This window comes from Protopterus annectens, chromosome 10.part0 (assembly GCF_019279795.1).
Source record: "Protopterus annectens isolate FY-2018-M chromosome 10.part0, PAN1.0, whole genome shotgun sequence".
Classification (NCBI taxonomy): Eukaryota; Metazoa; Chordata; order Ceratodontiformes; family Protopteridae; genus Protopterus; species Protopterus annectens.
The window spans coordinates 1,818,695,259-1,818,707,713 of NC_056744.1; the positions used below are offsets into that span (position 1 = coordinate 1,818,695,259).

The 12,455-nt window shown below is 44.3% G+C and overlaps 1 protein-coding gene across 3 annotated transcripts in view; it reads right to left on the bottom strand.

Moving 5' to 3' along the window:
• Positions 1-12,455, bottom strand: part of PKMYT1 (protein kinase, membrane associated tyrosine/threonine 1) — a 901,925-nt gene that overhangs the window by 380,813 nt on the left and 508,657 nt on the right. For 2 of the 3 annotated variants that reach the window (XM_044086665.1, XM_044086664.1), the window contains exon 6: positions 8,311-8,573. In XM_044086665.1, the coding sequence (XP_043942600.1) occupies positions 8,311-8,573 (263 nt within the window). The remainder of the gene's footprint in view (positions 1-8,310; positions 8,574-12,455) is intronic. The other variant, XM_044086666.1, reaches the window with a different exon arrangement.

Consider the following 12,455-nt stretch of genomic DNA (forward strand, 5'->3'; position numbering starts at 1 on the left):
CAAGACTACGACCAGTGAGGGGTGGGGAGGAAGAAAAATTTAAGTAAAACAAGGGTTATTACAAAAAGGGAACCTAACCACAATAACACTCACACAAATTAACGGGAGATAATATTGAAAAAACAACTTATCTGACCAAAGACCAGGAGCTCGCAATCTAGCTGCTGTTCAGAAGCGCGACAAACTAGATCTGAGGTCAGTCAGGGTTGGCAGGGGATTATGGGTAAGGGGAGGAGCTTGGATCTAAGCTTTGTAAAGTTGCCGGCTCGGATCCGAGATCGGATCCGTATCCCACAGGTTGCAGACCAAATGAAGTTAACCACTTCAGATGGGATTTTTCATAGTTTACTGTGATTTCCAGTAACAAGAAAGTTTGAAGGAGATAGTTCCTTGCCTGTAACAGTAGATGCTTGGTGGTTGCAGTAATGAGCCACTCGTCTAGATATGGAAACACCCAGAATCCTTGCAGTCTGAAGTGAGCTGCTACCACTGTCATGCATTTGGTGAACACCCTCAAAGCTGTGGTGAGACCAAAGGGCAGGGCTCTGAATTTATTATGACTGGCTCCCAGCAGGAAGTGCAGAAATTCTGTGATAATATGCATCCTGAAAATCTATACAGCACATTCAATCTCCTTTTCCTAAAAACGGAAGGATAGACTGAACTGTGACCATCCAGAATTTTGTAGGTCGGGCCAATTTGTTCAACATACTGAGATCCAAAATCTGGTCTCCAGTCCCGTTTTCCATGGCACTAAAAAGAAGAGTAAAATTTATTTATTTTTTATTTATTGACATTTGTTAACCGGGTTTGTCCAACTGGGCTTGTGGCCCATTTTCAGTGGAGACCCGAGGAGAAAAGCTCCAGTAATACATTTTAAAACAAATACAATTTTAAACAATATTGATATAATAGCAGTTATAGCAAAACGATTCACATATGTTGGGATACATGCATAAAGTTAAAGTTGCATTAAAAAGAAGCTAAGTAACAATTTTGCATTGATATAGTTCAACAGGTTAACGATGAACATTTTATGTTTGCATAAAATTGTGCAAATGCATAGTAGACACATTGGAGAGAGAGGTGTAATGAGGTACTAAGTATGGTCCTTTTGAGGGTACATAAAGGGAAGGAAGACTAGGTGGGGTCATGGCAAGGGCAGGTTCTGGAATTGAGAAAATAAGCTTTTAGTTCATTTTTAAAGTGTGAGGTGTGGGAGATTGAACGTAAGTCAAGGGGAAGTTTGTTCCAAGCATGGGCAAGGGAGTGTTTGTAGAGTAGTTTGCCTACTGACCTTTTTGGGTGGTGGATATCAAGTAATTGTTGGTTAAAAGTACGGAGGGTCCGGGATGGAATGTAGATGGAGACTAAGGATCTGGATCCTGACTGGTCTGGTGGTACAGTTTGGATAACTTTTGTCCAGCAGTTTTTGTATTTCTACTGCCTTATGACTGGGTGGGTAATCTGGGATTCTATTCGGATTGAGGTAATATGAAAAGGGAATATTGTAATGTCTGGTTATAATTCTCTGCACCCAACTGTCGGTTACTTTCAGCCAGGCAGGATGGTGCAGGTACAGTCATCCCCCAATTGCCTCCAGCGGAAGGCAATCGGCCTCAGTTCACAAGCACTGTTAACAGTTACCAGGGAAGGAATCCCTGGAACTCTGAATATGTGGGCTACCTCTGCCTCTAGTACAGCGTTTTCCATTGAAACTCCCCCCTCTGCCCCAGGGGGAATCGCTGCCATGCGAGTCCTGGAAAGGACCTTGGGACTTTTTGAACCCTAGTTTCCCCACTCCTCTGGTTCCTGGAATAGAGCCATTGAAAAGTGGAAAGATGTATGCCCATGGCAGATGGGGTCTTTCCATTCTTCTCGCATCTGGCAAGGGTCTCTAACTTTAGGGCCAAAAAGATGTTCCACCAAATGGAGTATTGACGAAAGAAGACTTAAATGGCTGCAAAACTTCACATAAGCGCATCCAGGCGTGTCTCCTTATGGCTATGCCTGAACCCACCCCCCTAGTCCCTTCAGTTGCATGTGCCACACGCCTCATGGATGAATTACAAACTGATTCAAAGGCTGCCAAGCTGGAAGCTACCTTGTCCTGTACTACCTCAGCTACGACTCCTGTCAGAGTATCTGAAAGTTCGTTTATCAGATCTCGTTGGAGTCTTGTGAAATGTGCCATATAGTTCAAGGACCTGAGTGCAAAGATTGATGAAGCATATAAGTGCTTCCCAAATCTATCCACAGTCCTAGACTCCTTGTTAGGAGGATAGATAGTGGGACTTTCATCTGAGAGTTCCTTCTTGGTGGCTACCACAACCACCATAGCATCTACCGAAATACCCTTTAACCAATGTTGCTGATCCTCCTGTACTGACAGAATTCGCTCTAGTCTCTTGGGGATTGGCTCGATGGAGTCTGAAACCTTCCAGGATCGCTGAGCAATCAATTTAATTAGACTGTCAGTGGGAGGAGAAATCCAAGAAGTAGAGAGTCAGGCACAGAAGGCCTTGCAGGTATACCAACTCCTCGGAAGAAGGTTGATAGGATGTCCAGCCACCCCTCTGCTTTAGGAGTTCTAAAATGTCTCCAAATGAGAAGTCTTCTGGGGGTGACCTTGGGGGTTCCCCTTCATCAAAATCGATATCTTCTGTGTAGGACTCTTCAGTGGAGTCCACGTGCTTCCTCTTGCACTTTCTCTTCAGGTGCACCTCTTCTGAGGAGCAGAGGAGAGAGTAGAAATTATGTCAGAATGCTTAATCAGTTCTGAAGCATACGGTACAGAAAATGGCATCAATGGTACCCAAGTTGAAGGTACTTTCCTGCTCAGCTCCGATAAAACAGTGGGAGCCAGGGAAGTCTTAGGCTTTGTTTGAAATTCGTTCTGAGGAATTGAAAGGAACTGAGCAATTCCTCTTTGAAGATAACGAGGAAGAATGGGTGCTGGTTGCAGATATAGCTTCAAAGATTTGATAAGGCCTTTTAATATTAATTTTCTTTCTACTAGAGCTTGGTGGCTAGAGCCATGACAGACGACATAGTCTTCCTGAAGATGCACCAGGCCCAAGCAGTACACACGCAGAGATGGACCATCTGAATTAGGGAGTTCCAATCGCACTTCTGGCATCTCAAAGCCAGAAGTATCTGTAGTTCTCAGCCATTACAAAAGTAGAAAAGGAGAAAGATCTACATATATAGATATATATATCTATATATATCTATATATATATATGTATATAAGTGTACACATACACACACATACATATACATAAGGAAATAAAGAAGGGGGGGAAACGGTATTGAAAAATTACCTAAAAAGGTAAAGGGGACAGAAAAGAAGAGACCAACAATGGTACAAAGATACAGAAATGGTAAGAAAGTTACCAACGATGGTAATAAGAAAAACACAAGCATGTTCGGAAAAAGGAGCTGGGTAACTGGATTATAGAAAAGATAAATTTAGAAGATATAAGATTTAGGAAAATCGAAAACTCACTTAGAAAAAAAAGAAGTTATGTACTCACCATAACGTTCCATGTTGGTAGTCCATCTCACCCTTCATTTTTACATATGGGTTCGGAGCCAATCCTCGACTCCAACTCAGCCGATTTTTAAGCGTGAAGATTTTTGATTGGCTCGTGGCTAAGCAGTTATCCCATGGTGCACCAGTGCAATCCCCGGATCTTGTTTGCTGCTCACTAGCAATAGAAAGAAACCCCTAACCAACAAACCAATACTAAAGGGTCGCCAACCAAGAAATTTACAATATTACCTCCAGATCTTCCAGGATGGGGGCAGGAGGGCGGGTTGGTAAAAATGAAGGGTGAGATGGACTACCAACATGAAACGTTATGGCGAGTACATAACTTCTTTAGGTTAGGCAGTCCAATCTCACCTTCATTTTTATATATGGGACAGTGTCCCTAGCGCCTTATTCTTTGGTGGCTCATTGAAGATACTCCTGAGCACTGTGGAGCCAAAGGATGCTCTACCCAGAGAAGCCAAATCCAACTTATAATGAGTAATGAAGGTGTGAGGGGTAGCCCACATAGCTGCTGCACAGATATGATCAATTGGTGCCCTGGCTTGAAAGGCTGCAGAGGTAGACAGAGACCTGGTAGACTGAGCCTTGATCCTGTGGGGTAAAGGTCTGCCCGCTGAACTGTAGACGAAAGCTATGCAACTCTAAATCCAGTTAGACAATGTCACCTTAAAAACTGGTAAGCCCAATCTGGAATCAGAAAAGGAAACGAACAAATTATTTGGTCCGTTGCAAATAAAAACGTAGCTGTCTGTGAACATCCAACTGGTGAAAAAGATATTCCGCTGCATTGCTATGATTGGGAAAGAAGACTGGAAGCTCAATGGACTGGTTCAATGTGGCAAAGAACAAACTTTGGGAACAAACAAAGGGTTGGTACATAAAGAAACCCTGTCTTTATGAAAAACTAAATAAGGTGACTTAATAGACAGGGCATGTAGCTCAGAAACATGTCTGGCTGATGTAATAGCTACCAAGAACACAGTCTTCCAAGACAAGTACTTTAAGGAAGCTGAATGAGATGGTTCAAAGGGAGGGGATGTTAAATTTGGACAACACAAAATTTAAGTCCCAAGAAGCCAAAGGTTCCTGTAAAGGTGGTCTCAGTAAAGTGGCTCCTCTCAAGAAAGTTTTACATAACTTATGAGACATAAGGTTAACATTTGGAGATCCCAAATAAAAATGTGATATAGCCGCCAATTGTACTTTTATGGTGGCTGTGACAGATCCCTGCTGAAAAAGCTCCAAAAGGAATTCCAGAATTACGGAACGGAAGCGGTGTAAGGATCCATTTTCTGTGCTCAAATAGAGAAACTTTTCCATTTACTGTCATACAGCCTTCTGGTTGATAGTTTATGCAAGGATAAAAGAATATGGGACACTGATGACAAAACATCATGAAGCCTGACTAGAGATGGAACTGAAGCAGCCAAGCTGTCAATCTGAGGCTGTGGAGAGAAGGGTGTAGCGAACCCGACATGTGGGTCAATAGATCTGAAACTGGGTCCAGGATCCAAGGATCGTCCAGGAGAAGAGGCTCGAGGAAGGGGAACCAGACCTGACGAGGCCAGTAAGGAGCAATGAGGATTAACTTGCTTCCCATTCGGTTGGCTTTCTGTATCACTTTGGGGATAAGAGGGAATGGAGGAAAGGCATAGAGAAGTCCCATGGGCCAATCGTGGACCAGAGCATCTCTGGGTGCTTCCCCCGGAGAAGGAATTAGGGAAAAATAACTGCTGCACTTGGCACTGACTGGACTGGCAAAAGGTCGCAGCAAGGTTGTCCCCATTTTCGGAAAAATCTGTTCCACTATTTCCCATTTCAGAGACCACTCGTGGCACAGCTAGATTGCCCGGCTCAGCTTGTCGGCTATCACGTTGGTTGTCCCTGGGATGTGTGCTGCCACCAGAAAGCTTCCCAAATCTGTCCATCTGTCGAGACTCATTGTTTGGCAGATGAATACAGGAAGAAGTCTCCGCCAACTCCTCCTTCGTGGCTGCCGCCACCACCATGGCATCTACGGGAACGCCCTTAGACAAGAATTCTTTTTCCAGGAGGTGCAGACAGGAACTTATTTGGTCTTCTAGGGACTGGCTCCACGGCATCGGGAGTATCCCACACCTTCTGACTAACCAGATCTATTAGCTCATCAAAAGGTGGAGACATCCAAGCGGCAAAGGGTTGAGACCAGAAAGCCTTCAGGTACACCGACTTCTCATCAGAAGGGTTGACAGTGGGTCAGTCGCACCTCTGTTTAAGGATCTCTAGAATGTCCACAAAGGAGACATCATCAGAGGATGAATTAGGGGACCCCTCCGACTCATCGAGGTCAGTGTCCGATGTCAGAGACTCATCCTGGGAGTCAATATGCTTCCTCTTGCATACTCTCTTCTGTGGGGGCTCCTCGAAAGGACTTTCTGAGGAGGCCCCGAAAGAGTGGGGACCACCAGCCGGTAGCTCCTGAGGATGGGGTCTCTGCTGTCTCCGAAGAGAGTAGGTACCGAGACCTAAGTGGGAGGCCTGGGGGGGGTGCTTGTACCACTGGCAGGGGCTGTAGATTGTGACAGCACACTCCTCATCACCTCAAAAGCAGACCTCTCCAGCTCTGAGGACCGTCCTCGCTCCAAAGAGACAAAGGATGGTGACGGAGCCCGAGCCATCGGCTCAGAGATAGATGCAGGGTTCAAGCTCACCCTGGTGGACGCACCGAAAGGAAGGCTCGAAACCGAAGATCGATTCAAACCCTCCCCCTCGACGCCGACAGAAGAGCTTCAGTCCCTGGACATGACGGACGGAGCTGAGCATGTCTCAGCTGAACTTGACTCCAATGCAACAGCAAGGAGAGCCGGAACCGAGGGTTCCTCCGTTGGTAACAAGCACTCCAGCTCCGAAAAACCAACATGGCTCGGAGGAGGAATCACGGATGAGGAAAAGACTGGTTCGAGTGGCACCGGAGCAGATTGGATCGGAGCAAACAAAAATTTAGGCATGGAAGATGACTTGAGGAGTCTCAGTACTACCCTCTCCACATCTTCTTCCGAAAGACTCCTGGAAGATCTGGAAGATCAGGTTGGGGATCTCGACCTAGCAGGCACTGGAGATTTCACCATCAAGGAGACCGGTAGGGACTCTACAGACTAGCTCCGAGAAGCAGAGTCAACTATTTGCAAGGGTTCAGCAGTCGGCACCGAAGCATCTGTGACCAACTCTGAAACCATGGTGCTTTCCTTCGGCTCCAAAGACTGAGGAGTCGAGAAGGCAGGTTTTGTTAATAACAGAACAAACATGATTCTTGCAAATGGATGGCTCCCAAACAGTAGACACAGCTACTGTGGCCATCCGACAAATACATTTTCTGGGAGCACTTCATACATTTTTTAAACCCAGAGGGTTTGTGCTCCTTGCTATCCTTAGACATTGCAACACACAAGCATCCAGAGGGGAAAGAGAAAGAGAATGACTGAGGACTAGGTCCTCGAACTAAAACGGGCCTAGCCCTGCAGAAGAATTACATGAGGACTAGGTTCTCCATGTTAAATGGGCCTAGCCTGGTGTAAGAAACAAAAACTAGATTTTTCACTAAACAGACAGATTCAGTCACACAGGAACAATTTTCAAATAAAAATACAGTAAAGTAGAAACACGAGGACTAGGTCCTCTATGTTAAACGGGCCTAACCCGTCTTCTAATTCAAACAGATCAAGAATACCACAACACACACACTCTCAAAAGGTAGCAAAATTAGCAACTGTAAGTAATTAAGACTTTAGCGGGTCCCCGCTAAAGACCACCAGTCAACAATAATCGCCTGACAGAAAAATAATCAATAAGAGCCCCTATTGATTAAGAATGGCAAAATCGCCAAACTATCTAGACAATAAATTGCAACTGCGCCTAACTACTGATACACAGGAGACTACTAATACTGGTCACACAAGGCCACAAGGCAATTAAGGTAAACCCTATCTGTATACTATCCAGTAAATAACAGGAAAAGGCGAAACCGCCAATACTAACAATTTAGGCAAAGTGCAATTACGCCCAAGTACTGGTACACAATATACTACTAATACGGTCACACAAGACCACAAGATGATAAAGATAAAGCCCTATATATATGTATACAAGCAGGAAATATGCAAAAAAACACTAGATAATGAAAATTGCAAAAACTCAGCCAGAGCCAAGAGAAGCACATCTGAACTCGTCGACGCGGCAAACGAGATCTGGGGATTGCACTGGTGCACCATGGGATATCTGCTTAGCCATGAGCCAACCAGAAGTCTTCAAGCTTGAAAATCGGCCGAGATCAGCTCCGAACCCATATGTAAAAATGAAGGTGAGACTGGACTACCTAACATTAACTGTTAGCGCGAGAACAGGAACGAAAACGTGTCTGGCACTTTGAAGCAGCAAACGAGATCTGAGGTAACTGAGAGGAGCACTCTGGGTAAGGTGAAGCTCAAGAGTTTTAATGGGCATTTGCAGGAAAAATGTCAGAGTCGGTTCCAACATTTGAAACCGAGCCCCCACTGGTCGAAGATTATGTGAAGATTGACATTTGAAAACTACTAATCTGATGTTGTCTGTCACAGAACTGTTTAAAAAAAAATCCGTCAAAACATTCAAAAACACAGAAAAAAAAAAGCATTCTACTGACACGTTACTACTAACATTACAAAGTGAAACAATGATGCTAGGATACAATACAGTATCTAAACTTTCCATAATTGAAGCAAACAATGAAAATACAATACCTGTTGATAAAGTTATCTCTGTCTGCCATCCCTCCATGGAAGGTATGATTTAACAACTCTGCAACCGGCGATTTTGGTTTTGGAGGCAAATCAAAGATTTCATAGTCCCCAATGCTGTCATCTTCCCAGTCACTGCAAGTACTACTGTCGGAGATGGGAGTCTTAATGGGAGAAGAGGGCAAGCAAGGTTTATGTGAACACCAGAACCAGTCCATGGAACGCATGATTCTATTCCATACAGCAGCAAGAATGGAAAATAGGCACTGAAAAACATTGGCAAAAATTACTGATTTTTCCCTTTTAAGTTGATTTCTATGACATCGCCATCAACCTCATGCGAGATAAAAATCCCATTTTACCATTATAAATTTTCTACAACCACGTATACTTAGTTATATATTGTTGTGTTCAAATAATGTACTGGGTTTTTTCATGTTTGGACATGCAGTTTTTCTTCCAAGGTCTGAACTAAAAATGGGTTATAGTAGGTCGGACATACCCAATCAAACAATAAATAAATAAATAGATACATCTGCACCAAAGTTCCCTCAAACTAAGTTTGTGTAGGTACTTATCATAACCATGGATGTTCCAGTACATTCACTGTTAGGAATCCCACGTCTCACTACTCTACCTACAGAAACCCGACAGCCCTCATGCAAGAGCTTTTATCTGCTGCCTTCTGGCCTGATAGGCTGCCCATTACTAACAAATGTCAATGCATCTGTGGTATAAAGGAACATCAGGTGGCACAATGGTGAAGTCTTTCTTGTTCCAAGCATATTCAGGAAAATCTCTTGGGAACTAGAACATGACCAACTGAAAAATGACACATCTCAGACAGAGAAGAGTAACCAAAAGGGACCTCACCATGTCAAGCTCTTGTAGGGATAAGCTTAGTTTTTCTTTTTTTTTTTTTTTTTTTTTTTGTGAAGGGGGTGATAAATATGATCTACAGAAAGGAAGAATGACAATCCAAGGGAGAAAGAGAAGAGGGGATGGAGGGAGTGATCCGGTACAGCAACAATTAATATACTTTAAACATTGACACTTGTGAAGTGTCTGCACAATTATATTATGTTCTTGGTAAACCAGTGCTGCAAAACTCATGAGATGCTTCCTACAGCTCATGGGCATGATGATGGTTGGCATGTAGATGGAGCACAGATCAGACCCTGCAAGACTGTCATGACAAAACATACCTTAGCTCTGAAAATGGTGTCCAGACTGCAATCATTAGCAATGGTACAGACAAAAGACCAAGTCATTGCTTCCATAACAGTTTTTTGTCATGTCCAGGAAAGGCTGCTGTATTTAACTGTGGCCTCCTCTGCCTCTAGGGTGACATCTACCATTAAACATTTCCTCCTCTACCTCTGGAGGGATTATCCCCATGAGAGCTCTAAAAAGGTCCCAGAGATTTATGGAACCATACTTTCTTACCACCTCTCTGGTTCCCAGAGAAAGTCAGCTGAGGTGTAGAAAACTTGATCCCCATGGCAGAGAGAGTATTTTCTTATTGTTTGCTATGGGTAAGCATATCTCTTACTAATGGCCCAGATAAGAAAGTGCCACCAAATGCAGCATTAATAAAAGATGTCTCAAAGGGCTCAGCAAAGTCGCATAACTGCATCAAGGCATGTGTCCTTATGGCGATACTGAACCGACTGCTGATGAGGTACCTTCAGCTGTGTGAGAGATTAACCTCACTGAAATGTTTGAAATAGATGAGTGGCCAGTTGAGAAGTCCTTTTCAAATCTTCAGTAGACATGGACTCAGAGTATCTGACAGTTCTTTAATCAAATCTCTCGGAAGCCTAGTAAGATGTGACAAGTAGTGAAGTGATCTCAATGCAAAAAGTAGCTGAGGCGAACACTTGCTTTCCAAATCTGTCCATCTCCCTGGAATCCCTGTTAGGCAGATGGACAGAAGAGCCCTGTTCTGCTAGCTCTTTCTTAGTGGCTGCTGCCACCACCACAGCATCAGCCTGTACTCTTTTGTTCCAACAGGGTCTGTCTGTGGGTGGGGCCAAAAATTTGTCAGGTCATTTGGGGATGGGCTCAACAGTATCTGGCTCCTTCCATGCCCAACAGGAAACCAGGTCAATAAGTTCACCTACCGGGGGGGGGGGGGGGTTGTTGGTCATCCAAGATGTAGATGCAACAGAAACAAAAGCCTCCAGAACCACAGAGTCTTCGGGATAGGGGGGTTGGGAAGACCACCCACCCTTCTGCTTAAGTATCTAAGGAGATATCTAGTGGTGATCTGAGGGATCCCTCTCCTTCCTCAAAATCAGTGTCTTCCATGAGAGACTCCATAGTGGTGTCTGTGTCTCCCCTCTTGCACATTGCCTTCTGGAACACCTGCTCAGTGGGATGGGTCCAGGGAGGTGTCAGAGACTGGGAGTTCCTGTACAGGAACTGGCTGGAGACTAACTAGAACTGGCTATCCTTGTAGTATTGGTGTGATCTGATTGGAGAAATGGGGCAGGATCCGAAATGTGAAAAGATGGTTCTCTCCATAGAGAGAAAGACCCATCACTTCAAAAGCAGATGGACTAGGAGAAGCCCCGCCCCGCCCCCTCGGAGCTGTAGCTTCTGTAGAGGGAAGATCCAGACCATCCCTGGATTAGAGCCTCAAAGGCAGAATCTGATCAAAATTGTCCAGGGACAAAGCTCCAAGGGGAATGGAAGCATCCCATAAAAACTGAAACCGAAACAGTCTTCTCAGACCCAACACTGACACCTCCAACAACAGATCCACTCTGATCCGATGGAACCGTAGCAGACGCAGTCAGGGAAATTGCTGGACTAGAGTAGGAAACTCCCTTTGGATCAGACACCAAACCTCTTGGGTATATCGGATCCTGGGACTCCGAAACCATGATTGGGGAAGGAGAAAAATTTTTGATGTGACAGGTCTACTCACTAATCCGATTGGAGACAGAGCTTGTAAGACCCCATCTGGATCTGAGCTCTGAGAAATCTTCTGCACTGTCCTATCCACATCTGCTTCCAACAAACCTCTGGAAGACTACAGGAAGAGTTGGATAGAGGCCTGCAGTGCTTCTTTGGTGCTTGCAGAAGCTGAGCAAGCAAGGTGGGCGAGATGGGTTTTAATGCATATTCCAGCTCGGAGGCAAAAGACCAACTTGGTTTCTGATCCCATGGCCTAGCATCAGATGAGGGAGTTGTAGGACTAATGGTAACAATGGTTGGAGCTGAAAATGAAACCTTAGGATTCAAAGGCTTTGGATCAGAAGGTACAGGCAGGAGCTCGAGAGCTGGATCTGAAGTCTGGTAAATGCAGCCAAGTCAGATCAGAGGATCACATCCATGACCCACAAGTGAGGAAGAATGAAAAGGACAACATCAGATACTAGGTAATGACCACCACGACCATTAATCCTAACTGTGCAATCCAACCCAATTGTGTCCCTATGTATCATGGCCATTTATTAGGCGGGTAGTTTTTTTTTTTTTTTTTTTTTAAATGTGGGGGAGCACGTTAGTTTCGGCATTTCTGTATGCCTCTATCAGAGACAAGAGGGCTAGACCTTTGATGAATTTACGATATCTCATTCACTGGTCAAGGTTACTCTTAAATAGGGTTAGAGATGGACTCTGGTTCAGATGGAGCCTGTTCCACAGCATGGGATTCTGAGATACATCTATCGCTCCAATATATCTTAGTTTTGTCACAAGCAAAATTTAAATCCTCTGATCTAGTATTTCTGATGCAGTTCATTTTGCAAATGTGCAAAAGCTCCATCAGAACTGGATCCAAGGCGCAGACTGCCTCTCAGCAACCTGTAGGATAGTACAGAGATAGGGCTTTAAGGTGATCCATAGAGGACAATGTGTTATAACCCTGGATTCTCTTGGTAAGGACTGTAGGCGTTTCAACTGTTGCATATGTCTGGTCAGGGATTTTCATGTCTGAAGCCAAGAGACCTCCCAAGAAGGTGACTTTTCCAGCTAGCATAACTGACTTTTGGGGTTCACAGAAAGATCTTACTGTAAAGCAAGTCATGGTATTTTATTTTTTAATGTCCCATCTCTTGCCAGGAGGTGTTCTGGATTAGACAATTAGCCAGGTATGGATAAATGTAAACTCCTTTTGCCCTGCAAAAGGCGATGAGTGA